Source organism: Salvia hispanica, chromosome 2, assembly GCF_023119035.1.
Source record: "Salvia hispanica cultivar TCC Black 2014 chromosome 2, UniMelb_Shisp_WGS_1.0, whole genome shotgun sequence".
NCBI lineage: Eukaryota > Viridiplantae > Streptophyta > Magnoliopsida > Lamiales > Lamiaceae > Salvia > Salvia hispanica.
Genome location: NC_062966.1, coordinates 27131156 through 27156084, shown reverse-complemented (window position 1 = coordinate 27156084; position 24929 = coordinate 27131156). Strand labels below are relative to the sequence as shown.

Here is a 24929-nt window from a genome sequence, read left to right as displayed (position 1 = left end):
CTTTTGTTTCATCATATCTTTTCCTTATCTTAGTTTTCTTATTCAATAAGTTAGGGTAAGATTCTAGTATTATAAATAGGAAAGCTTGTTATCATATTTAATCATCTCATCAATGAATCAATGAATGTATTATTTTGGCCAAATGCCTTGCGAAATGCTTTGAATCCATAATTTCCTACGCTACCTGCTGCCCGACGGAAGGTCTCCGCGCACAGCCGGAACGTATATCTGATCTGTAGCCGTTGCCCTGACGAGTTGGAACCCGTGCACAGCCGCCCAGATCCTTATCTCCGCCGACCCTCACGGGCGCTTGATTATCTTTATCTTGTTATTTTCTGTTTTATCGGATCGTTAGGGATTTAGGTCCTTAACAACAGTTGCTTTCATTGGTTTACTCATGTCCCGCTTTCATAATAATGGGAAAGGAACTTGGGGAAGCCACCGCCCGGACACTTTTTTGAATGGTTCTTCCCGCTGCAACAACGTCGGTGTCCGTCGTGATTGCCTGGGTCTTCAGCGACCACCCTTGGACGAGGAGCCGTCTATTCGGACTTTGGATGATGGCAACAACGACGAATCCATTAGCATAAAACTGGATCAATTGTTGGATAGACTTGATAAATTTGATTCTTGGAGGGCTGAAACGGATCGTCGGTTCGATAATCTTGAACCGAACCCCAACCGTAGGCGTGATCAGCGAGAAAGATATCAACAACATCGTCACCTAATAGGCGGGTATGATCAGCAGTTTAATCGACCAGCCACTTGTTACGACCCATCATAGTCGCGCCAGCCCTCTTGTTGGGAACCACCGCCTCGCCGTGCATCGCGAGGATATTCAGATTATGATCAGCCACCACTGGGTCCGCCTAGTCGTTTGGATCCGCCCGACTATCGCTGCCCACAGACCGTGCAGCCTACGCAGTCCGACCGACCGCGGAGTCACCGCAGAGCTCATTGTCTGTCGTTGCCTCGCCACGGTCTGGCTTCACGCACCCACCTCAACAGTCCAGCAAGTTTATTGATTCGGGGAAGCAGCGTGGTCTAATATTCCCAGTCTCGAGGTTCGTTCGCCTTGCCCGACCCAACTAGCTGCCGTAAGTGATTACAATAAGAAATTGCGCATTTATAGATATGAGCAAACTGCCCTTCTCGCCCATTTGAAGGCGTGGTCTGAGGAGAATATTGATGACAAAAATCTAGTTAAGGATGTTCCCAACAACGCCGCTCAAAATGGGGGCACTAATCTTGATGTTGATGTTCCAATCAACGAGTCCAAGGAAGAGATCGCCAAGACCGACAATATGCCGCTGCAAGTGCTCGTCGGGGTATACGATGAGAAGATTGGTAATCTTATTGTGCCAACACATCGAGAAGTGGCATTGTTAGATGATGTAGAGGAGGACAATTCCACTAATGAAATGAAGATGGTCATCGCCTCACTCAATGACGTTCAAGTGTCATCCAAAAATGTTGTTGGAAATTGTTGGGACAAGAAAGAAGATGGTGCTTACACCGGTTTGTCCGTAATTTCTTGTGTTTATGTGGGTTTGAATTTCGGTGATGTTCCAAGTATGAATCATCGATCAACATCGCTCGACACCAATGCAAGGTTGATCCCTCTGCGCAATGACACGCCATGTTTGAGCATTCTTGGAGGTGTGAACAGGCTTTTCATTTTGGCACGGAATTGTGCCGGCCACATTAGGTTTCCTTGGTTGATTTTTTATGGAGGTGATCGAGGGATACGTTCAGCTATTCAGTGTATGTTTGATCCAGGGGGAGACACCTCGCCAATGCTTGTGCTTTCAACTCTCGTCGCTGCTTCGTGGTTTCCACCTTGAGGACAAGGCGGATTTTAACCATTGGGGAGTTGATACGATCCATATCTTAGGAAAATCACAATTAATTAGTTATCTTTTGTTTCATCATATCTTTTCCTTATCTTAGTTTTCTTATTCAATAAGTTAGGGTAAGATTCTAGTATTATAATTAGGAAAGCTTGTTGTCATATTTAATCATCTCATCAATGAATCAATGAATGTATTATTTTGGCCAAATGCCTTGCGAAATGCTTTGAATCCATAATTTCCTACGCTACCTGCTGCCCGACGGAAGGTCTCCGCGCACAGCCGGAACGTATATCTGATCTGTAGCCGTTTCCCGACGGGTTGGAACCCGCGCACAGCCGCCCAGATCCTTATATCCGCCGACCCTCACGGGCGCCGAATTATCTTTATCTTGTTATTTTCCGTTTTATCGGATCGTTAGGGATTTAGGTCCTTAACACTGTAGATCCATTCCAACAACCATTTAGGCATTCCATACCCAAGAATCACACAACCGACAATACCACTGACTATGAATCCACATTCATAACTAGAAACAACAGCCTGCCTACAGAATCCATCCATAATTCCATAACCATGATCATCTTCTTCCAGCATCACTGGAGGCTCGGGCTCTTCACATTTTCGTGATAAAGGAAACCCACAGAGTCCAGAATTTCCAACATATGATGAATTGTCAAATGTGGGAAACTGGCCACTCGATTGGGGTCATCCCTGAAAGATTATTCATGGACAGGTTTATCGCCGAAAGAAATTTGAGCTTTGTTAGCTATGTAGGAATTTCCCCTTCCAATTGGTTTGAAGACAGGTCCAACGACTCGAGTTCTGTCACATTTCCAAGAGATGCAGGTATACCTCCTATGAGGCAATTGTGAGACAGATTCAGATATATCAAGGAATTCAGATTTCCTATGATGTTTGGGATACTTCCTGAGAATCTGTAGGATGACATGTCAATTGTTGTCATGGTTTTCAGAATTCTCTTGTATTCTCTATCAATGCCTTTCACTGTTAATGTCACTGTTATTGTCAATGAATCTGTATAAAATGGAGACCTGTGTCCTCGATGATTCTTTTGCACATCCACCATCCCTTTGAAATTCCTCAAATATTCATGGGGAAGATTGCCAGCGAATTCATGATGGGATACATCAAAAACTTGCAGGTTAGGGAATGGAAGCATAGCCTTGGAAGTGTGAGAAGAAATGGTACCACTAAAGTTGTTGGATGTCAATATGAGGACGCGAAGATCAGAGAGATTTCCGGTCCAAACTGGAAAAGTGCCATGTATTCTGTTGTTTCCAATATCAAGAACTTGCAGCGTATGACAATTGCAAATGGATTGGGGTAATGATCCTTCCAACTTATTAACATTCAAGTTGAGTGACATAAGGTTACAACCCATTTGAAACGTAGTTGGGATGAATCCTGTGATTTGATTCTTGGATAAATCCAAAACTTCCAAATGCCTCAAGTTTCCAATTTCATGAGGAATTATACCTCTGATGCTGCAGTTAGATGCTGCTAAGGTGGAAAGAGAAGTAGAAAAGTTTCCAACAGAAGCTGGAAGGATACCATTCATCATTGGATTGTTGCTAATATCCAAGAACGTCAAATTGCGGCAGTTTGATAGAGAAGATAGAAATCTAAATTCTTGATTCGGCGAGTCTACACCAGTGAGATTATTTTTCGCTGAGGATAAGGACTTTCAGATGTTTAAGATTACCAAAGTCGGGAACAGGACTGGTGAATGAGTTACTGCTCAAGTATATATCATCAAGCTGAGAAGCATTGGTGATAGATGTTGGAGTTTCACCTGTGAGTGTGAGTCTTTTATAATATAAATCAGGCAATAGGAGAATGACTACCAGAAAACTGAGTGGCATTAAAATTTGATAAGTTGATTATGGAAGAGCAGTAACAATTCAAGTTTGATTAGTTAAAAACTTTATGAAGAACGCAAAAATTTATATGCCAAATAATGAAATGGACAAATTTACTTTCGAAATTTATACTATATTGTTTTGATATCATTTATTTTGGTTACCAGTTTTTTCAATATAATCTGCTCACCTATACAGCTCTACTTGTGCATGTATCATAAGCAGCGTGTATATCAAAATATAATAGCCATATGAAGATATAATATGGGATTGACACACGTACCTGTCAGGTTGTTATTATAAAGATATAACTTTTCAAGCTTTGGTAGATTCCTAAAAGTTGGGATAGTTCCTGATAAACTATTAAGAGAGAAACTCAAGTATGTTAAGGAAGACATGTTGAAGATTGAAGATGGAATATCTCCGGTTAGAGAAGCGTTTGCAATGTTTAAGTCCTGAAAGATTTCTGTTGGAACTCCTGAAATTATAAAATGAAAAAATAATGAGGTTCTTTATATAAGTAATTTGCGGTGGGTAGATCATGATCAACTTTGCATATTAGGATTATATACAGAGTACTGTTTATTGAACATGACAATAAAATACTATCCTATTGGAATAAGAAAAATTTTATACCTCGAAAACCGTTATTATATCCCAAGCACAACTCATTAAGTACTTTTAAGTCTCCCAATTTCACGTGGATATTGTCACTGAATTTGTTGAAGGATAAGCCCAATACCTCAAGATGTCATTTCCATATATTAGGTGGAATATTCCCTTCAAGAAGGTTCTTTGAGTGATAAAGTACTTTGACTTAGGCCATACTGTTGCACATCTCATATTTGACACACCCTAATATTACTTGAACTAAAACTTTAGTGGCAAAACGATTATAATATACTCATTATTAGGTTTAAATCTAATCTGATTGACACATCTCACAATCATTTCTGTTCCATTTTAAACTTTAAGTTGGATCACAATCAGCCGAGAAGAAGAGGAGTTAGCCTTCACATTTCGGTTAGATCGCTCCATTCAATCGTGATTTTGAGTTGTTTTGGTGTATGTAAAGTAGTTCTTGTGCGTTGTTCTTCATCCTGTAGTGAGTTTCTTCATTCAATAAAATCGTGCTAGAGTTTCCTGTGGATGTAGGATTCATCCGAACCACGTATATGCTTGTGTGCTTTAGTTTCTTGCCGTATCAATTTGCGCTTGTTCATTGAATCGAATTACAAATTGGCGCCGTAAGTGGAAAGATGGGGGAATCGATTGCAATGACACCGGCCAAGTTCGAAATGGAGAAATTTTATGGGAAATGATTTTAGGCTATGGAGGCTCAAGATGAAGGCTGTAATGATGCAGCAAGGGTTATGGGAGCATCTGAAAGGGGGTAAGGGCTAGGCCGGTGAGAAGGCTGAAGTCTTGAAATGAGGCCTCCAATATAAATCCTACAACACATTGATTCTTAGCGTTAGTGATCGGGTGTTGAGGGAGGTTTCAAGGGAAAAACCTGCAACCAAAGTGTGGACAAAACTTGAGTCATTATATATGACTGAGTCCAGGGACGGATCCAGGAATTCTATATAGGTGGGGCAGAAATACATATAAAGATATTTTAAGAATTAGAGAAGGGGCATATATAGAGGAAATTTCAAAAAATTTAAAAATTAATGATCAAAATATTATAAATAATTTTTTTAGCTGGGGCAATTGCCACTTGTGATGCTCAAATAGATGCGTCCCTGACTGAGTCTCTAACCAAAAGATTGCATTTGAACCAAAAACTATTCACCTTTAGATTCTCTGATTCGGAGAATATTGGGGAACAGCTTGAAGAGTTTGCTAAGTGTGTAGAAGATCTTGAAAACATTGATGAAGCTATCAAAAATGAAGATAAAGCCATGATGCTCCTCAACTCCCTTCCTAAGAGCTTCGACCAATTTAAGGATGCCATACTTCCTTGCTGAGACTCTAAGGCCACCTATGAAGAAGTGCACTCTACCTTGAAGATGAAAGAATTTCAGAAGGCAGCTGGGAAACCAATTCATTCAGCAGATGAGGTCATGAATGTCAAGCCTGCTGACAAGAAGGGATTCAAGAAGAAGGGCTAGAAGAAGTGGAATTCTGGGAAGGAGAAAGATGAAAATGAAATCAGATCTTGCCACCATTGTAAGAAGCCTGAGCACTTGAAGAAGAACTGTTATGCAAAGAAAACAAGGAGAGGTAGAGAAAGGACTGAATACAAAAGATTTGGCTGAAGAAGCAGAAAATGCAGAAATCATGAATGTGATGGATTCTGATATCAGTGAATCTTAGATTATGGATAGTGGATGTAGTTTCCATTTGAGCCCTAAGAGGGAATGGTTTCACAACCTGGTGGATTCATATGGTTCTGTCTTTCTTGACAACAATCAAGCCTGCAAGGTGGAAGGAATAGGGAATGCAAAGTTCAAACTCCCTGATCCATGATTGGATATCCCATAGATTAAAAGGGATCTCATTTATTTGGGTGCTCTCGAGAAGAAAGGGTACTCATTCCTGATCACAGATGGAAAGATGGAAGTTCTCATGGGATCAAGAAAGGTTATGGAGGCAGTGAGAAAGCACAACTTGTACTCTATCAGCTGATGTGATAATAAATCAAGCAAATTCTGCAAATAGATAAGAAAGGTTAAGAAATGTTAGTGACTTCCATCAATTGAGTTGGGAATAACATCTGAAAATTGATTGGATGACAAATCCAAAGAGGTTATCATCTTTAAATTTCCAACTTGAGATGACAATTGACCACTCAAATGATTGGAATACGAGTTCAGTATCACAAGGTCTGTGACAATCCACAAACTAGGAGGACGGTTGAATTCAATTGGTTAGAACCTAAGTAGATCACTCTCAATGATTTAACATCACCCAAACATTAAGGTATTGGACATCAAGCATGTTACGAGCAAGGCTCAACTTCCCCAAATGATACAATCGGCAAAGATCACTAGGGATAAACCCCAAACAGAACGGAATGACACCCATGATGTCGCATGCGATTGCATAAATATTCTCAAGAGATGAGGAAAAATTCCCAAGTGAAGCCGGTAGGATGCCATTCAGTGGGTTGTATACTTCCAGGTCCTTCAAATGTCGACAATTAGTTAATGAAGAGAGAAATGTCAATACCTGAGTTGGGAATTCTGCCCTACTTTAATAATTTCTCAAAAGACGAAGTAGCTCTAGGAGCTTCAAATTACCGAAGTCGGGTATGGAGCCACTAAAAGAGTTGGCAGACATATCCAAGATGATAAGTTTAGAAGCATTGGTGATAGAGCTTGGAATTTGGCCACTAAGTCTTCTATGAGACAAAAGAAGCCTTTCAAGATTGGGAAGTGAATTCCCCATATCTAATGGAAGAGTACCAGAAAAGTCATTGTATGACATTTCTAAATTCTTCACTGTTGATATGTTGAATATGGAAGAATGGATCCATATAAGGAATTGTCGTACACACTAAAATTCTCATGTATTGGCAGAGTATCAACCTCTTGTGTAATTCACCTACCATATATATCCATATTGAATATGACAATGTTACACATTCTAAGTTGTATAAGTAATTTAAATAGAACCCTTAATTCACATACTCAAATTTAAGATAATGTTCCTAACCGGATGTATTTACTAAAGAATATCTGTTATCATAGATAAGAGCATCTCCAATGGTCGGCTAGCGATCGGCTAGCCGATTCGTCGCGCTGGCCGATCGGCTAGCCGAACCATTGGAGTCGGCCAGCGCGACCGCGTGGGCTGGAACGATCGATATTCGGCGCTGGTTTTTGTTTTTGTTTTTGTTTTTGTTTTTTTTTTTAAACCTATATAAACGCGATTTTCGTTTCATTTTTATTTGCACCACTTGTTTTAACGAGTTTTCTCTCTCTCTAACTTTCTGTACAAGAGCATCATCGAGCGATGGATCACAACAACGAGTCCACGACGAGTGTCCACTCCCCCGCGGTACTGTGGGATGCTGGATGAAAGAGCGCAGTATGGGCCAGGGGTATGCTGTGGGGGATGCCGGGCGGGGGGCAGGGGAGCGGCGGGCAGTCAGCGCCGGGTGGGGGGTATGCCCCAGATGCAGGCAGCGGCGAGATGATCGCTGCAGCGGATGACGGGATGATGTGGCGAGGGCGGGATGCAGTGGGGATGTAAAGACGGTATGCATCCCGGGATGCGGGTCACCAGGAGGGGACACGGTATATCGTCCCTCGCTTGATTTTTTGACGGCTTCGTCTCACACGTCGACCCGGTGGAGACGCAGTTCACTGGCGATGACCTTCTGTCATTGCATGATATGGGGATCGATCTCGGGGATCTGGATACTCCCGTTCCAGCGAGGCGGGCCCGCGCCGAAGAAGAAGACGAGGGGGAAGGCCAAGGCGTTCGGCGAGTCATCGCAGCCCGCTGTTGACGACACCCCCTGGCCGGAGGAAGTGGACGGAGGATGAGTACGCCGGGGTGGCCAGGGGGTGGTTGGAGGTGTGCGACGATCCGCTGGTTGCGAACAACCGGCGGGTCGTCAACATGTGGGCGAAGATCAGAGCTGCTATAGGAGGCACCGCCCGCACGGGAAGGACTTCGGCGGGGAGGAGGTCCCGAAGGGGTGGGAGCGCATCGGGGCGCGGTGGGCCGTTTTGCGAATTTGTACGCCAACGCCCTCCGTCGGCTCGGTAGTGGGTAGAATGAGGACGACGCCCGGAGGATAGCCGAGAGTCAGTTCTCCTTGGCGGGGATGTACAAGGAGTTCACCTTCTGGGAGTGCTTTTTGTTGCTGAAGGACTCCGAGAAGTTCCGGCGGGGTGCGACGCTGGGTGGCCGAAGAAGCAAACTATACCGGCGACTACAGCGGCAAGAGCAGCGGCGGATCCCACGACCTCCCTCCGGATGCCGAGGAGTTTCCATCCCCTCCTTCATTTGCTGGTCGCCCCCGCCCGGTTGGGAGAAGCGGGCGCAATGGGGCTGCGAGGGCGGATCCCCCCTATCGCCCCGCGAGGTCCAGTCCTCCGCCCTCCTACCCGCCCCACTCGAGTACACTCTTCATTCGCGTAACCATACACGGGATCAGATGTACAAGGTCTTCCAAGATTGGAGGACCGCCACTGACCCCACGGAGAAGATGTTTCTTCACTCGATGCTCGAGAGCATGCGGGTTGATTTGGAAATCGCGAGGGCACGGCTAGCGGGTTCCGACGTGGGCTCAGATACCACGGGTGGCGGCGGCGGCAGCGGCGAGGACGGCGGCGACGGCGACGGCGACGGCGATGAGGAGTAGAGAGTGGCGGGGCTCGTGTGTGGAAGCCCTTTTTTTAAAAAAAAAATCATGTACTTTTTTTTTAAAAATCTTTGTACTTTTTTTAATGGAATGGATTAATTTTCCCGTATATGTCTCGTAAATTTAATTCCGTATTTTAATCGTAATTTTAATTCCGTAAATGTAGTATATTTTGAATTATTTTTATTGCGGCTGACCTAAATCTGATGTGGCAGGTAGATTTTTTAGTGTTGCTGACGCGACAGGGGAGAGAATGGCTAGCCTATTGCTGGCCTATGTACCATTGGAGATGCTCTAATGTTCTAAATGCATAGAAGCCAAAAAGGAAAAGTTGTTAAATCCGTTAAATCCATGTGAGAAATTAAGCATCAAACTTTAGGTTGAACTCCATTTAAATAATTTGAGGAAGTCATAAACAAAAAGGAAGAAAGGATCAAGTATAGATATCTGTGAAATAATTGTACGACAAGTCCAACTGTCTAAGCATGCTTGCATTTCCAATTGCACAAGAGATGGTTCACGGAGATTGTTGTTGTACAAGTACAAGATCTCAAGATGTTTGCAGTTCCATATATTTGGTGGAATATGACCTACAAATTATAGAGGGTTCAAATTAGTCACTTTCTACAAAAATATCGCTATTTAGTGGCGGAAATTAGTGGCAGAAAGAATCCGCCAGTAATTGTGGCGGAATAGTGACGGGATAATCCGCGGGAAAATTCAATGGTGGAATTGCCCCGGATCAGGGGCGGATTTGAATCCACCCATATGTATCGGATTAATTCCGCCACTAAAAATCATTTTCTCAATAAGATATATAAATATTTTAAAAATTAAATATAATGATATATAATATTATAAATTTAAAAATAGTGGCGGACAATCCGCCACTGCATTAATGGTGGAATTTTCCACCAGTGCTTTATGAATCTTAATTAAATTAGGGCACTTAAGATTTGCGATTTTCATTCAATTCACACTTCACTCTTCCGCGACCTTTGCCGTCGCCACTCCAGCCTGCCGCTGCCGCCGCCGCCGCCGCTCCAGATTCGCCGCTCCAACTCCTTCGCCGACGTCGCCGCTCTAGGACAACATCATCGCTGCCGTGTAAGTTTAATTTTTTCTTTGGTATTTAAAGAAATTTAAAACGGCAGTGAGGGAAAGGAGGGGACAATGAATTCAGGGTGTAAAATGACGCTAGGGAGCCTCTTAATTGGGGTTGTGGTTTTTTGAGCAGCATAGAAGCAATCACAAATCAATTAATGTCTATGAACCTGAGCTTAATTCAATTTTTGTTTGTTTTGTTTGAACTGTAAGTAGTAATTTCCACCACCAATTTTTTTCATCTTTGCAACACTCGTGGTGCTGCGCATCTGAATTAGCTTGTAAATGTCTTCTTAGTTTGCTTTGTTCCGTTCATTCTTGCTCTTATATTTTTTAGCTCTCAATTGCAGACAATTGAGATGATTCAGAAAGTTGCAGAGGAAGGAAACTTCTATGGCATTCATCAAATGTATAAATCTCTTGGTTCTAGGTATGATAGTCAAATTTCTACTTGGAAAATAAATAATATGGTTTCCAACAGATGTGGTGATGTTCCAGAACTTAGGGAGATAATCTTATGTTTTTGACTTTTAGTTATAGCCAAGTCTTGCCAATGTCAAGACACTTTTTCCCTAGATAAAACTTAAACTTATTTCTTTCAATTGACAGGTATGCTTCAGGCTTCAGCATACACGTACTTATAAGCCTTGGATATTTTTCACTCGGGTGCTTGCCTATGATACAGATATGCATATCGCATGATATGCATACTTAGTTAGGTTTAGTTAGGATTTATTATTTAAATTAAGTTTGTTAGGATTCTGGATTTATTATTATTTAAATTAGGATTAGGTTTGTTGCTATATTCTCTCACTTGTAAGCCTATAAATATAAGTCTCCACAACGATGAAATCATCTTTGGAGAGATCAATATTTGGGTGGTTTGTACCGTGGCCTCCTGCGTGAGGATTGGCCTCCTTGTGAGGATTATTTTCTTGTATTCTTTTAGTTAGGTTAATTCCATTCAGTTCATCTTGTTCTTTCAATCTTATAGTTTTTCCCAATTTATGTTCTTGTTTTTCTGGCACCGGCCTTTACTCCTATCAATTGGTGCGGTGAACAATGGTCAATTCTCGGACACAAGCCATACTTGACGTGGTTGGATTGAAGAAGGCTTTAGCAAAAATGGAGAATTTCTTGCTGGAGTTTCGAGCTTCTCGTGTTTCACCAGTGGTGATCTTTCCGACATTTGATGGATCTGAGGCTCTCGCGTGGCTCGCGCGGGCAAACCAATATTTCCTCATCAACAAAGCTCCATTGGATAGACGTGCCGACGTAGCCATCAACGCCATATTCGGTCCAGCAATGCCATGGCTAAAATTGCTCCTTATGCGTTGTTCTTTGTTGTCATGGGACAAATTCACGAAAGAGTTGTTGCGACGTTTTGGAGATGCTCCTATTGCTGCTGTCCATGTGGCCAAAAACCAGGCAAAAGTACCATCCACATCCAATGATAATACCACAGCTATGGTACCCTCCCTACCCACCATGACAGCACCATTGCCATCCTCTAGCCTACCCACCATCACCGCACCAATTGATAGGAGTAAAGGCTAGAGTCTGACGAACAAGAACAAATCTCTAAAATTTAAAGAACAGAAACTATAGAAACTGATTTCTGACACAACTGGAATTAATCGAATGAGGCCAATCCTCACTCAGGAGGCCACGGTAAAAACCACCCCAATATTGATCTCTCCAAAGATGATTTCATCGTTGTGGAGACTTATATTTATAGGCATACAAGTGAGAGAATATGGCAATAAACCTAATCCTAATTTAAATTTAAATAATAATAAATCCAGAATCCTAACAAACTTAATTTAAATAATAAATCCTAACTAAACCTAACTAAGTATGCATATCCTGCGATATGCATATCTGTATTAGCCTACGATTAGCAAATGGACAGGTCTGACTTGTGTTTTTTTATATACTTTCATGTTCTGTAGCATTTAGCTGAGTGTGTCCCTTTAAGACATTATGTATCCATAGTGTTTGCAATATGTGTCTATGTCAAGCCCTTGTAAAATCCCCTAAATGGTTTAAAGTTATAACACAAGATACTAGGATGTTTACTTTTGAGGATTAGCTCTATCCATTGAAATGGCTGGATTGAATGAAACCTATTATGAGGATAAAAATATTCAATCATGAAAAGTAAATCCCCCTAAGTGATAATTATTTGTGCTGAAACATATCCAGTAGCATAGGAAACTTCCAGATGTTAAGTTAAATTTTATTGAGTTTGGAGACCTCAAGCTCCATGCCTTCTTTATTTTTCAAAATAGAAATGAAATAATATAATCTTCCTATATTATCTCAAGCTGGAACTTTTGATGAACTATATACTCAATTCAGTTTACATGCGGTGCAGAGCTTGCTGTCTATTTTGTGGAACACCTTGTTAAAGAAAACATCCCTTATGGCGATGACACTCTTGGTCAGTTCCATCTTTTTGGTTTCTCATTGTTTCACCAATATTGTTTTACTACTTATCCTATGACTGCTTGGAGATCTATTACAAATTTATAATGTTCATTCTTTACTTTGATGAATTAGATGACTTACTCCCCTTTGGGTTTTGTAATTAGTTCTTATCAGAGTAAGTGATGAACATTTGTGTTATTTCTATTCTTTTTTTGGTTTTGTCTTACATTACATAGAATCTGGGACTTTTTGCAGATTATATCAGGAAAATTTACATGAAGTTCCACGAATATCTGTACCACAAAATTTGGACCTGGGAGATATGTTGATATGCAGCAACTTGCTGAAGCTCTAGGAGCTGCAAAAACACGTGCAGAGGGTTGTTCATCATTCTTGAGAGCTGCTATCAAGTGAGATATCTGTTCAATTTGTCCCCATTTTACGTCAATCGAATTTGTCTTTAAAAGCAATATAGGAAATTTGATGAGCAAAGGACGATAAGTTTGAACACTAGTTGATGAAAGGGGTCAAGCTGTCAAGTGAATCTGTGTTAAAATTTCTGAGTGAATATTTATTCTATTAAATTTATTAACAGTAACGACTTTCATGAATGATGGGTTTCTAAGCTGTCTATTTTAAAGTTGTATTACAGCATACAAGGACAGATGCATTGCCATTGAACAATATTTGTATGTTATGAAGTGAGTTTTTCCTATTCCTCCAACATTAGGTAATATAAAATTGTAAATTTGCCTCTCTATGCATTCTATAAAAGGGTTCTTAGCACTTAGGTCTCCTTAAATAGAACTGATGAACTGGAATTGGTTGTTTATTGTAGGCCATTGTTATGGCTCGGAACAACAAATTCCTTAATATATATTTTGATGCTTGAATCGGTTATAACACTTCCACCTTCCATACTTTATTGAGGTATAATTATCTCCAATTTTCTAACCCTTCAACTATTAACAATAACAATCTCTTCCTAATTATTCAATGTTTTGACTATCATCCTGAATTCCAGATGGAAGATCTCTACTTCATTAATTTCTTGCCTTCATAAACATACATGATTGATGATTATTTACATTGAGAATTGGAAGTGAGCTCAATTTAGAACTAGTGGAAGCATATGTTACAAGCCTTGTTTAGTTTCAACAGCTCAGATGGAAAGCAGAGTTGGAATAAATCTCATCTGATTTATAGACTATCTCTTTGGCCTTTCTAATCTCTCTGGTTAGTCCATCAGCTTCATTGTATGCAGTCAAAACACATGAATAGCTCATCTTACTTTGCTTTATATCCCTCGGTGCGATTTCGTTTAATCTTTTAATTTTGAAGTAGAAATCTTCAACCATTTTAGGAAGACATCTCTGGGTTTCTTTGCAGCCTGCTGTTTGCTCAAATACTCTGTTCATATGCCTCTGTTTGCTCAATATAGTAGCTTCAACATCAAAGCTCCTTGTTACTCCTTGCAATTCCAAGTTGAAGACTTCAACCGCAACTTTCAACCCATCAGAAAGTGTTGCTTCGAATACAGAACAAAACTACCCCTTCCAAGTAGGTTTGTTTCACTAAACGAACTTGTTCCTCGTTCAAGTTCTATATAAGAAAATCTCCTACATTCAGTAGTTAATGGTGGAATATCAGTAGAGAGTGCTACTTTTTTCTGTTTACGCATTCTTACGAGAGTAAGCATCACAATGACGACAACGACAACTAAAACCACTGATGACACAATGAGTTTCTTTAACCATGATCCATGATGATTTTCCGGGCAAGGTGCAACTTGAAATTCTACTGGACCACAAAGAGCTAAGTTGTGAGAAAAAGACAGAGCATTGTAGTTACGAAAACGACCACCATTTGGAATTTCCCCCTCTAGTTTGTTGTAGGATACATTAAAATTTTCAAGAATGGGGAGCTCTTCAAATGACTTGGGTATTGATCCAGAAAGATTATTATGAGATAAATCCAATGTATTCATACCCTTAACATCTCCCAAGGAATGAGGAATGAAACCACTAAACATATTATTTGATAAGTTGAGAAATGTTAGTAATTTACAACCATCAATTGAGCTGGGAATAACATTTGAAAATTGATTGGATGACAAATCCAATTGATCATCTTTAAATTTCCAACTTGAGATGACAATTGACCGATCAGATGATTGGATGACAAGTTCAGAATCACAAGGTCTGTGATAATCCACAAGCAAGGAGGGATGCTTGAATTCAATTGGTTGGAACCTAAGTAGATCACTCTCAATGATTTAATATCACCCAAACATTCAGGTATTGCCCCCATAAGCATGTTCCCATGAAGGCTCAACTCCCCCAAATTATAAAGTCGACAAAGGTCGTTGGGGATAGAACCCTCCAATTGATTGTCACTAAGATATAGTTTTTGGAGTTGCTTCATTTTTCCTATTGTTGGTGGAATGAGACCACTCAGCTGATTATAGCTCAAATATAAATTTAGCAAACTTCTTATGTTTCCTACTTCGAACGGAATAACCCCCATGATACTGCAGTTTGAAGCGACAATATACTCAACAGATGAGGAAAAATTCCCGAGTGAAGTGGGTAAGATGCCATTCATTGGATTGCTTGATACTTCCAACCTCTTTAAATGTTGACAATTAGTTAAGGAGGAAAGAAACGTCAATTCCTGAGTTGGGAATTCAGCTCCACTCAAAATATTTTCCGAAAGGTAAAGTTCTTGTAGAAGCTTCAAATCACCAAAGTCGGGTCTGGAGCCACTAAAGGAATTGTTAGTAATGTCCAAGATGATAACTTTAGAAGCATTAGTGATAGAACTTGAAATTGGGCCACTGAATAGGTTAGTAGACAAAAGAAGTGTATCAAGATTGGGAAGTTTATTCCCCAAATCTAATGGAAGAGTACCAGACAACTCATTGAACGAAATTGCTAATGTCTTCATTGTTGATATGTTGAATAAGGAAGATGGAATGGATCCACATAAGGAATTACTGTACACATTGAAAGCCTCAAGTATTGGCATAGTGCCAATCTCATGTGGCGATTCACCTGCCATATATATCGACATTGAATATTACAATATTACACATTCCAAGTCATATAATTATTTAAGGGTAGTATTTTTTTTATTAATTTGAAAAAAGAGTTATTTACAATTTTCCAAACAGGATGTATTTACTAAATGATTTTTGTTATTATAAAAAATGTTAAAAGTAGATAGAAGCCAAAAAGGTAAAGTTGTATATTAGGGAGATTCAATATAGAACAGAAAAACGGATATTTGAAAGTCGTGCAAAACACTTTCAGATCAAATCAATTTCGGTGGTTCTACCAAAGTTATTTGATCGGATAAAATTCAGAGAATGCAGAACCTTCTTATGTGTATTTGAGATCATGAACCAGAAGACTTGATCGGATTTTGAAGAAGATGAACCGATGCAGCTGTTGACGAAACAGTGCATCCGTTGGGAAAAATTAACCGAAAATAACTAATTTTCAAAGGTTTCCAAAATTGCAAATTAGTCCTTCGATTTTCAGAAATTAATTTCGGATGAATTTCTGAAACAGCTCGACCCCAGCCAGGGGTTGCCGCCCCTTGGACCCCGCTACCCGGGGGCGCTGCCCCCGGACCCCCGTTCATCTGTTTAGGGGCTTCGCCCCTAACATCATAATGAATTCAAATAAGTGTGCACTCCGCAACTCTATACTTAAATGATGTATCACTATAACAATAACCGATCAATCAAGTTAATCCAATTACACTAAATATATCTAACATTGTATGATTGGTAAAACCCATGTGAGAAATTAAGCATTGAACTTCAGATTGAACTTTATCGAAATAATTTGAGGAATTCATAAACAAAAGGAGAACGAATCATGTATATATAGTGATACCTGTGAAATGATTGTCTGACAAGTGCAACTCTCTAAGCGTGCTTGTATTTCCAATTGTACGAGAGATTGTTCCACTGAGATTGTTGCTGCTCAAGTTCAACACCTCAAGATGTTTACATTTCCATATACTTAGAGTGGAATATGACCTACGAATTATGGAGGGTTCAAATTCAAATTCAAGACAACGTAATTTAAATGGACTATTTTTAAGTTTGATTTTTTTCTGTGTCAAATTCAAAGTAATATGTATGACTTACACACCAACAACTCCTTTTAAAATTCATGTTTTGTAAAATTCATATTTCACAATTTCAAATTTGTTGGCCCCACCCTATACCTGCACACTAACAAGTACTCCCATCGCCCACAACATCGTTCTCCATATTTGACTCGACACGAGTTTTAAAAAATGTGAATAAATGAGAGTTAGAACAGAAATTTGAAAAAGTTGGTAGAACGTGGTTCCACTTTTAAATATTAGTTTTATAATTGAATGTGAGTGTAAAGAGTTAGTGGAAATTAGGGTGATTTGAATCAAATTGAGATAACATCCATCGCTATAGGTTAACGGTTCTCGGATACGGAAGTGGCTCGAGGAATAGGGCGAAAAAAGAGCTCACTGGACAAGATCAAAGGAGGATAGAATGTTTCCAGCAAGCTGCCAGCTTCGCACTTGACGAACATGGCGACTCGTCAACTACGTGCTTTCACAAACCTTTCGACCCACCAGGCAGCTACGACAATTCAAGAACGGAACTGGGGACTCGCCAAGTTCGTGTATTGACGAACCTGGCGACCCGCTGGCAATGTGCTGGAGCCCATTTTCGATTTCAGGCCAATCCAAAGGTATAAAGTACACAAGGAAGCGTGCCCTAGAGGGGGAAGGCAATTTTTGACGAATTTTTGGGAGAAAAAGGGAGAAGATCAAGCCCCCATCCACCTAAAAGCCTCATATGGAAGCATTTACTCCTCTTCTTGTATTGTTGGCCACTATGAGTTACTAGATTTTAGGGATTACTTGTAGTTTGTTAAGGGAGCATGTAAATATGAATCCGGTAACAAACTTAAGGAACTCATAGTGGCCAACAATACAAGAAGAGGAGTAAATGCTTCCATATGAGGCTTTTAGGTGGATGGGGGAGCTAATATATAAGGAATCCAAGGCTAAAACTGATCAAGAGATAGCCCGGGGTGGATCTTGTGTGTTGAATGTTTTTAGAAGCCAAACCTGAACTTATTATGCGACTGTAGGAGTAAGTGGTTGGTGAGTAGAGCCTAGGAAACGTGATCAACTTATCCTAGGTGTAAAATTCTACGATCAGTGATCAGCTGCGTGAGAGCGTAAAATCAGCACAATCCCGATAAATAATGGAAAGCAATTAGACTTTATGATTCATGTGAACAAGTGACCCAAAACAAGCTAGGAGTAGTCTTTCCTCTTTATTTAGTTTCTCTCGCATTTTGCTTTCCCGTTTAGTACTTTACTCTCTTCCCTATGGGTTCGACACCTTTTATACTGCCTTGCACGTTGTATACTTGCTGAATTAGTATTTTTAGGGAATTATAACTTGTTTTGTGTACTTAATTTGTACCTTAGAAATCACAACATAGGGCCAACTAACCAAATAAAGAAAAAGGCAAAGTGATAATATTTTGTGGACGGACCGAAATGGAAAAAGTGCACAACGTTTGGTGGACGGAGAGAGTATGCATTAGAGACTTACTACCTCTGTCCCTGAAAATTTGATACAGTTTACCATTTCGGTCCGTCCCTGAAAATTTGATACACTTCACTTTTACCATTTTTGGTAGTGGACCCCATATTCCCACTAACTCATTACTACTCACATTTTATTATAAAACTAATACTTTAAAAGTAGGACCCACATCCCACCAACTTTTTCAACTCACTTTCTATTACATTTCTTAAAACCCGTGTGTCGGGTCAAAGTGTAGCAAATTTTGGGGGACGGAGGTAGTATATTATTGGATGAACATACATACCTGTCAACTTGTTATTAAAAAGTAATAACTTCTCAAGCTTCGATAGATTGTTGAAAGTTGGGATACTTCCTGACAAACTATTGTCAGATAAGCTCAACTATGTCAAGGAAAACATGTTGAAGATTGAAGATGGAATATCTCCGGTTAGAGAAGCGCCGTGAATTCTTAATATCTCTAGTTTTGAAAGATTTCCAATTTCTGTTGGAACTCTTCCTGAAATTATAAAATGAAAATAATGAGAAACCTCGTATAAATAATCAGACTCGAGGTAGAAAAGCTTTTGTGGTGCGTAGATAATGATCAATTTTTCATGTTAGGATAAGAAAAAATTTATCCCCAAGAACAACTCTCTAAGCATGCTTAATCTTCCAATTTCACGTGGGATGTTCCCACTGAAATTGTTGAAGGATAAGCCTAGTACTTCAAGATGTCTGCATTTCCATATATTGGGTGGGATATGCCCTTCAAGAAGATTATGGGAGAGACCAAGTACTTTGACGTAGGGCATATTGTTGCACATCTCATTTCTTGCCCAACCTAGGAGATTAAACTGACTATTTTTAGCCATTGTTTGGATAATTTTGATGCATATTCAAAGTGGTTAGAATTACTACTATTTTCGGCCAATTATGGATAATTGCTGAAAATCTAATAATCTTATTCTGATATGGAATACATTTGCGACATATATTAAATATGGGATTGACGTACATACCTTTCAACTTGTTATTATCAAGATATAACTCCTCAAGCTTTAGTAGGTTAGGGAAAATTGGGATACTTCCAGACAAACTATTGTTGGATAAGCTCAAGTATGTCAGGGAAGACATGTTGAAGATTGTAGACGGAATATCTCCGGTTAGATAATTGCTGTCGATGTTTAATATCTCTAGTTTTGAAAGATTTCCTATTTCTATGGGAACTCTTCCTGAAATTATACCATGAGAATATAAAAATAATCATATTATATGCATATATAATGATCACCTTTGCATCTTAGGATACGATGATTATTGTTTTTCGGACATGACAATAAAGATATACTAGAATAAGAAGAAATTTATACCTCGAAAACCACTATTGTACCCCAAGTACAACTCTCTATGTAGTCTCAATCTCCCAATTTCATGTGGGATGTTGTCACTGAAATTGTTGAATGATAATGACAATCCCTCAAGCTGTGTGCATTTTCATATATTCGGCAGAATCTGCCCTTCAAGTCAGTTTTCAGAGAGTGACAATATTTTGATGTTGGGCATATTGCTACACATATCACTTGGGAGCCAACCTAATAGGTTATTATGTCCAAGTCTAATATCTATAGTTAATGACATATTGAAAATACTATGTGGCATGCACCCACTCAATTGATTGTTATACAAGGATAATTTTTGTAACATTTGGAGATTGGAATTGTTGAACAAAGAAGTAGGAATTGTACCTAAGAAAGTGTTGTAGTACATATAGAGTCTTTGAATTCAATGATGTTCCAGAAGATCGAAAAGTGATGCTCGTGGCTATTAAACTAAAGAAGCATGCATCCATCTGGTGGGAGCATCTAAGAAGGCGGCGAGAACGTGAGGGTCGTGGCAAAATCAGAACTTGGGAAAAAATGAAAAGGGAATACGGAGGAAATTCTTGCCAGATAATTACCGCCAAGATGCATTTTTTAAATATCACAATCTCAAGCAAAAAGAGTTGTCCGTGGAGGATTACGTGGCTGAATTTGAATGTCTCATGATGAGATGTGATATTGTCGAGCAAAAAGAACAAACCATCGCTCGTTTCCTTGGAGGATTTCAGTATGATATATGTAATTTTGTCCAATTACAACCTTACTGGACATACAATGATGTTTGCAAATTGGCTCTCAAGGTGGAGAAACAACAAGAGGAGTCAAGTCGAGGTGGTTTTCGATTTCCATCTTATGATGGTAATTCCAACCGAAGGAGCACGTCAACCTCTAAGCCCACACCTGTACAAAAAGAGGTAAAGCAAAAATTTGTTACACCTAAAGAAGGAGGTGTTCGAACAAGACGCCCAACCGGATCAAATAATAAAAAAACATGTTTCAAATGCAAAGGATTCAGACATATTGCCGCGGATTGTCCTAATCGAAGGATTGTCACTCTTGTGGAAGAAGATGTTGAAGAAGATCAAGATGACACAATGCCAATCTACGATGAAGCTTATGATGAGGAAGAGTTCGTTTATGCAGATCAAGGAGAATATTTGATGGTTTCTCGTAATCTCAGTGCAACTCATGTTGAAGATGATTCTTGGCTTCGCCATAGTATTTTTCACACAAGGTGCACTTCTCATGGAAAAGTTTGCAATGTAATCATCGATGGAGGAAGCTGCGTAAATGTGGTGGCTGCCCCATCCCCAACCATACAGGCTTTCTTGGCTAAAAAAAATAGTGAAATAAAGGTAAACAAGAGGTGCGTTGTTCCATTTTCCATTGGTAGCAAATATAAAGATGGATTTTGGTGTGATGTTGTTCCAATGGATGCTTTTCATTTACTTCTTGGAAGACCTTAGCAATATGATCGAAAATCTGTACATGATGGCTTAAAAAATACTCATACTTTTGTCAAAGATGGTGCAAAAATCACTTTAGGGCCATCGAAGACGGAAGATGTTTTCCAACCTTCAAGGAACGAAGGAAGCAACCTATTTTCCAAATCTCAAGTTCACAAGGCAATACGTGAATCTTCAACGGCTTATGCTTTAGTGGTCCTTGAAGAAAACAAAGTCAATCAAGATGTCCCATGGCAAGTGCAGCCTCTTCTTGAGGAGTTTTCCGATATGATGCCCGAAGGAATTCCCCATGGCCTCCCTCCAATGCGAGATATTCAACATTGTATCTAATCCCAGGAGCTTCTATTCCTAACAAATATCCAAGGGAACACAAAGAGCTGCAAAGACAAGTAGATGAACTCATATCTAAGGGCCTTGTGCAAATTAGCAAAAGCCCGTGTGCTGATCCAGCCCTTCTCGTGCCCCAAAAAGATGGTTCGTGGAGCATGTGCATTGACAGCAGAGCGGTAAATAAGATCACCATTAAGTATTGCTTTCCAATTCCTCGTCTTGATGATCTTCTTGATCAATTGCATGATTTTAAGATAGGATCAAAGATTGATCTTACAAGTAGCTATCATCAAATCCGAATGAGATCAAGAGACGTGTGGAAGACGGCATTCAAAACTCGAGATGGTCTCTATGAGTGGTTGTTATGCCATTCGGTCTTTCTAATGCACCATCTACATTCATGCGTCTTATGAATCATGTTTTTAAACCTTTTATTGGAAAATTTGTTGTTGTCTACTTGGATGACATCCTTGTTTACAGCTCGAGTCCGGAGGAGCACTTACTTCACCTCAAACAAGTGTTCGAAGTGCTAAGGGAGCAGGAATTGTTTGCAAACTTAAATAAGTGTCACTTCTTCTCAACTAGCCTAGTCTTCTTAGGCTATGTTGTTTCTTCACAGGGAATAAAAATGGATGAAAGTAAAGCCGAAGCTATATTGAGTTGGCCGATTCCTAAATCTATACATGATATTCAAAGTTTTCATGGTTTAGCCTCATTTACCGCATATTTATCAAGAGCTTCAGCACTATCATTGCACCTATCACCGAGTGCTTGAAAGGTGAAAGACGGAAGAGGCAGAATTTTTTTTTGAACTTTTAAAGAGGAAGGTGACAGAAGCTCCAATATTGCAACTTCCAGATTTTGATAAAGTTTTCGAAATTGATTGTGATGCTTCAAATGTGGGAATTGGTGTTGTTCTAAGCCAAGAAGGTAAACCAATTGCTTTCTTCAGTGAAATGTTGAATAACTCTCGGCGGAATTATTCGACTTATGCAAAGGAATTCTTCGCTATTGTCCGTGCACTGGATCATTGGAAACATTATCTTTTGTACAAAGAATTTGTTCTTTTTTTTCTGATCATGAAGCTTTGAAGTATTTGAATACTCAGCAAAAATTGAATCATCGACATGCAAAATGGGTTGAGTATTTACAAGTATTCAATTTTGTCATCAAGCACAAATCTGGCATTTCTAATTGTGTTAGCTGATGCGTTGAGCCGACGATATTCTGTGTTGAATACCTTGCAAGAAAAAGTCATTGGCTTTGAAGTGCTTAAGGAACTCTACAAGGATGATCCTTATTTTGGCAGAAACTGGGAAGAATGTGAGAAGGGTCCATTCAAGCACTTCTTGATTGAAGATGGTTTCTTTATATTCAAGGGTTCACTTTTGTGTGTTCCTGAATATTCCCTAAGGCAAGCAATTATTTATGAAGCACATAGTGGAGGACTTGCTGGGCATTTTGGAAGAGATAAGACTCTTCGACTCATTCAAGAAAATTTCTATTGGCCTAGGATCCATAAGATGGATCCTGATGTCAAGCATTGTGTTGAGAGGTATAGAACTTGTCATAATGCTAAAAGCCATAATCAAAATACCGGATTGTACATTCCGTTACCAATACCCATAGATCCTTGGGAGGATGTGAGTATGGATTTTGTGGTGGGTTTACCTCGTACTCAAAGGAACAAAGACTCAATAATGGTTATTGTTGATCAATTTTCTAAAGTGGCCCACTTCGTTCCTTGCACCAAGACTTTGGATGCTACAAATGTTGCTGATATTTACTTCAAGGAAATTGTGAGACTTCATGGTATTCCAAAAACAATCACGTCAGATCGTGATCCGAAGTTTATGAGTCATTTTTGGAGTACGCTTTGGGAAAAACTTGGAACTAAACTTCAATTTAGCTCTTATACCATTTTTGGTAGTGGACCTCATATTCCACTAACTCATTCTTACTCACATTTTATTATAAAACTAATACGTTAAAAATAGGACTCACATCCCACCAACTTTTTCATCTCACTTATCCATTACATTTCTTAAAACCCGTGCCGGGTCAAAGTGTGTCAAAATTTGGGGGACGGAGGTAGTAATAAATAGTTAAAGTGGAGAGAGAGTAAAGTAAGAGAGGGAATAATGTAATTAAGATTTTTCTCTATATTATTTTCTATTGAACTTTACTTTCTCTCCATTTTAATTATTTATTACTTACTCCATCTGTCTCACTTTATGAGTCTCATTTGGGTTCGGACGGGTTTTGATAAAATGTAAAGGAAAGTTGGTGAATAAAATATGGAATATGGGTCCTATTTTTATATATTAATATTATAATAAAATGCGAGTGAAAAAGAGTTAGTGGAATATAGGGCCTATTAACATTTATGGAATATTTTAACCGGGATTCTTAAAGTTGGACACCCAAAAATGAAAAATCGGGACTGCTAAAATGAGATGGAGGGAGTATTATTTTTATAAAATCAATGTAGAAAATAATAAATGTAACAAACTTTTAGGGATGGACACTATTTCATATAAATATAGTTATAGAATTAGAAAAGAAAAAAGTGGGTGAATAGTATAAGTTGTCAATGCTCTTTAGAGTAATTGACGCAAAACATATTTCGTGTTTTGTGGATTACACTATAATTATTTGAAGTTTCTTTGACGCACTGGGCGGATTAAAATATTTACTCCCTCCATTCGCTATTAAGAGTCTCATTCCTTGGCGTCACGAGTTTTAAGAAACGTTAAGAAAATAAGGCGGAAAAGAGTTAGTGGAATATGAGTCTCATTAGCATATATTACTTTTAAATTAAATGTGAGTGGAATGAGTTAGTAAAATGGAAAAACGAGACTCCTATTCACGGACGGAGGGGGTAACTATTAATTGTATAAGGATGTAATCAAATTAATAAGTGAAATTTTATAAAAATCAAAGCAAATCTTAGTCATTGGATCTTGTGATGTAACCGTTAGATTAATGTCACGTGCCATCTAATAATGTAGATTGTGTAGTCTAATAATGTAGCACGGCTATTAAACTAACACATTTTAGTCAAATAATGTAGATTGTGTAGTCTAATAATGTAACGTTTTTTAGTCTGTAACTTGGATATTATTATCAATACCATCCAATGATTGTATATCTGCAAGGGCTGAGATTTGCTTTGAATTTTAATAGAATTTCACTAATCGACTATAGTGCGCTCCTAATTGTATATCTGCAAGTGCTCTAAACTATAATTAGTCTATATATTTAATGGTGAAAAATAATCAACAAATATCTTGACTATAATTAGTCGAGTTTGCACGCCATTAGTGGAATTTTACATATAGTCATCCACATTTGAGATAGTCAACAATCCCAACTCACACACGCAACAAAATCTTTTAGATTGTTGGATTATCGTCAAGCCTAAGCTATAAAACACTTGAAAAGATGTGTGGAAAACCTAATGTGAACTGCTTGAATACAATGCTACAAACTGTGTTGACAATTAATAAAGTTCATTTTCATTTCACACCATCAAAGAATTATATTACTATGCGTCCACATATAA

At 39.1% G+C, this 24929-nt stretch overlaps 2 protein-coding genes across 2 annotated transcripts; both read right to left on the bottom strand.

Moving 5' to 3' along the window:
- Positions 1-2619: 2619 nt before the first annotated feature.
- LOC125206632 (receptor-like protein 36) lies at positions 2620-7165 on the bottom strand. Its single transcript, XM_048105872.1, has 5 exons — positions 6979-7165; positions 5529-5738; positions 4017-4211; positions 3577-3666; positions 2620-3518 (listed from the first exon to the last, which is right to left on the bottom strand). The coding sequence occupies exons 1-5, from the start codon at positions 7163-7165 to the stop codon at positions 2620-2622; spliced, it is 1581 nt and encodes a 526-aa protein (XP_047961829.1).
- A 6576-nt stretch (positions 7166-13741) lies between these two features.
- Positions 13742-15647, bottom strand: LOC125206631 (probable LRR receptor-like serine/threonine-protein kinase At3g47570). The gene is made up of 3 exons (XM_048105871.1): positions 14750-15647; positions 14211-14402; positions 13742-14115 (listed from the first exon to the last, which is right to left on the bottom strand). Exons 1-3 carry the CDS (start codon positions 15645-15647, stop codon positions 13742-13744), a joined length of 1464 nt encoding a protein of 487 aa, XP_047961828.1.
- Positions 15648-24929: the final 9282 nt, after the last annotated feature.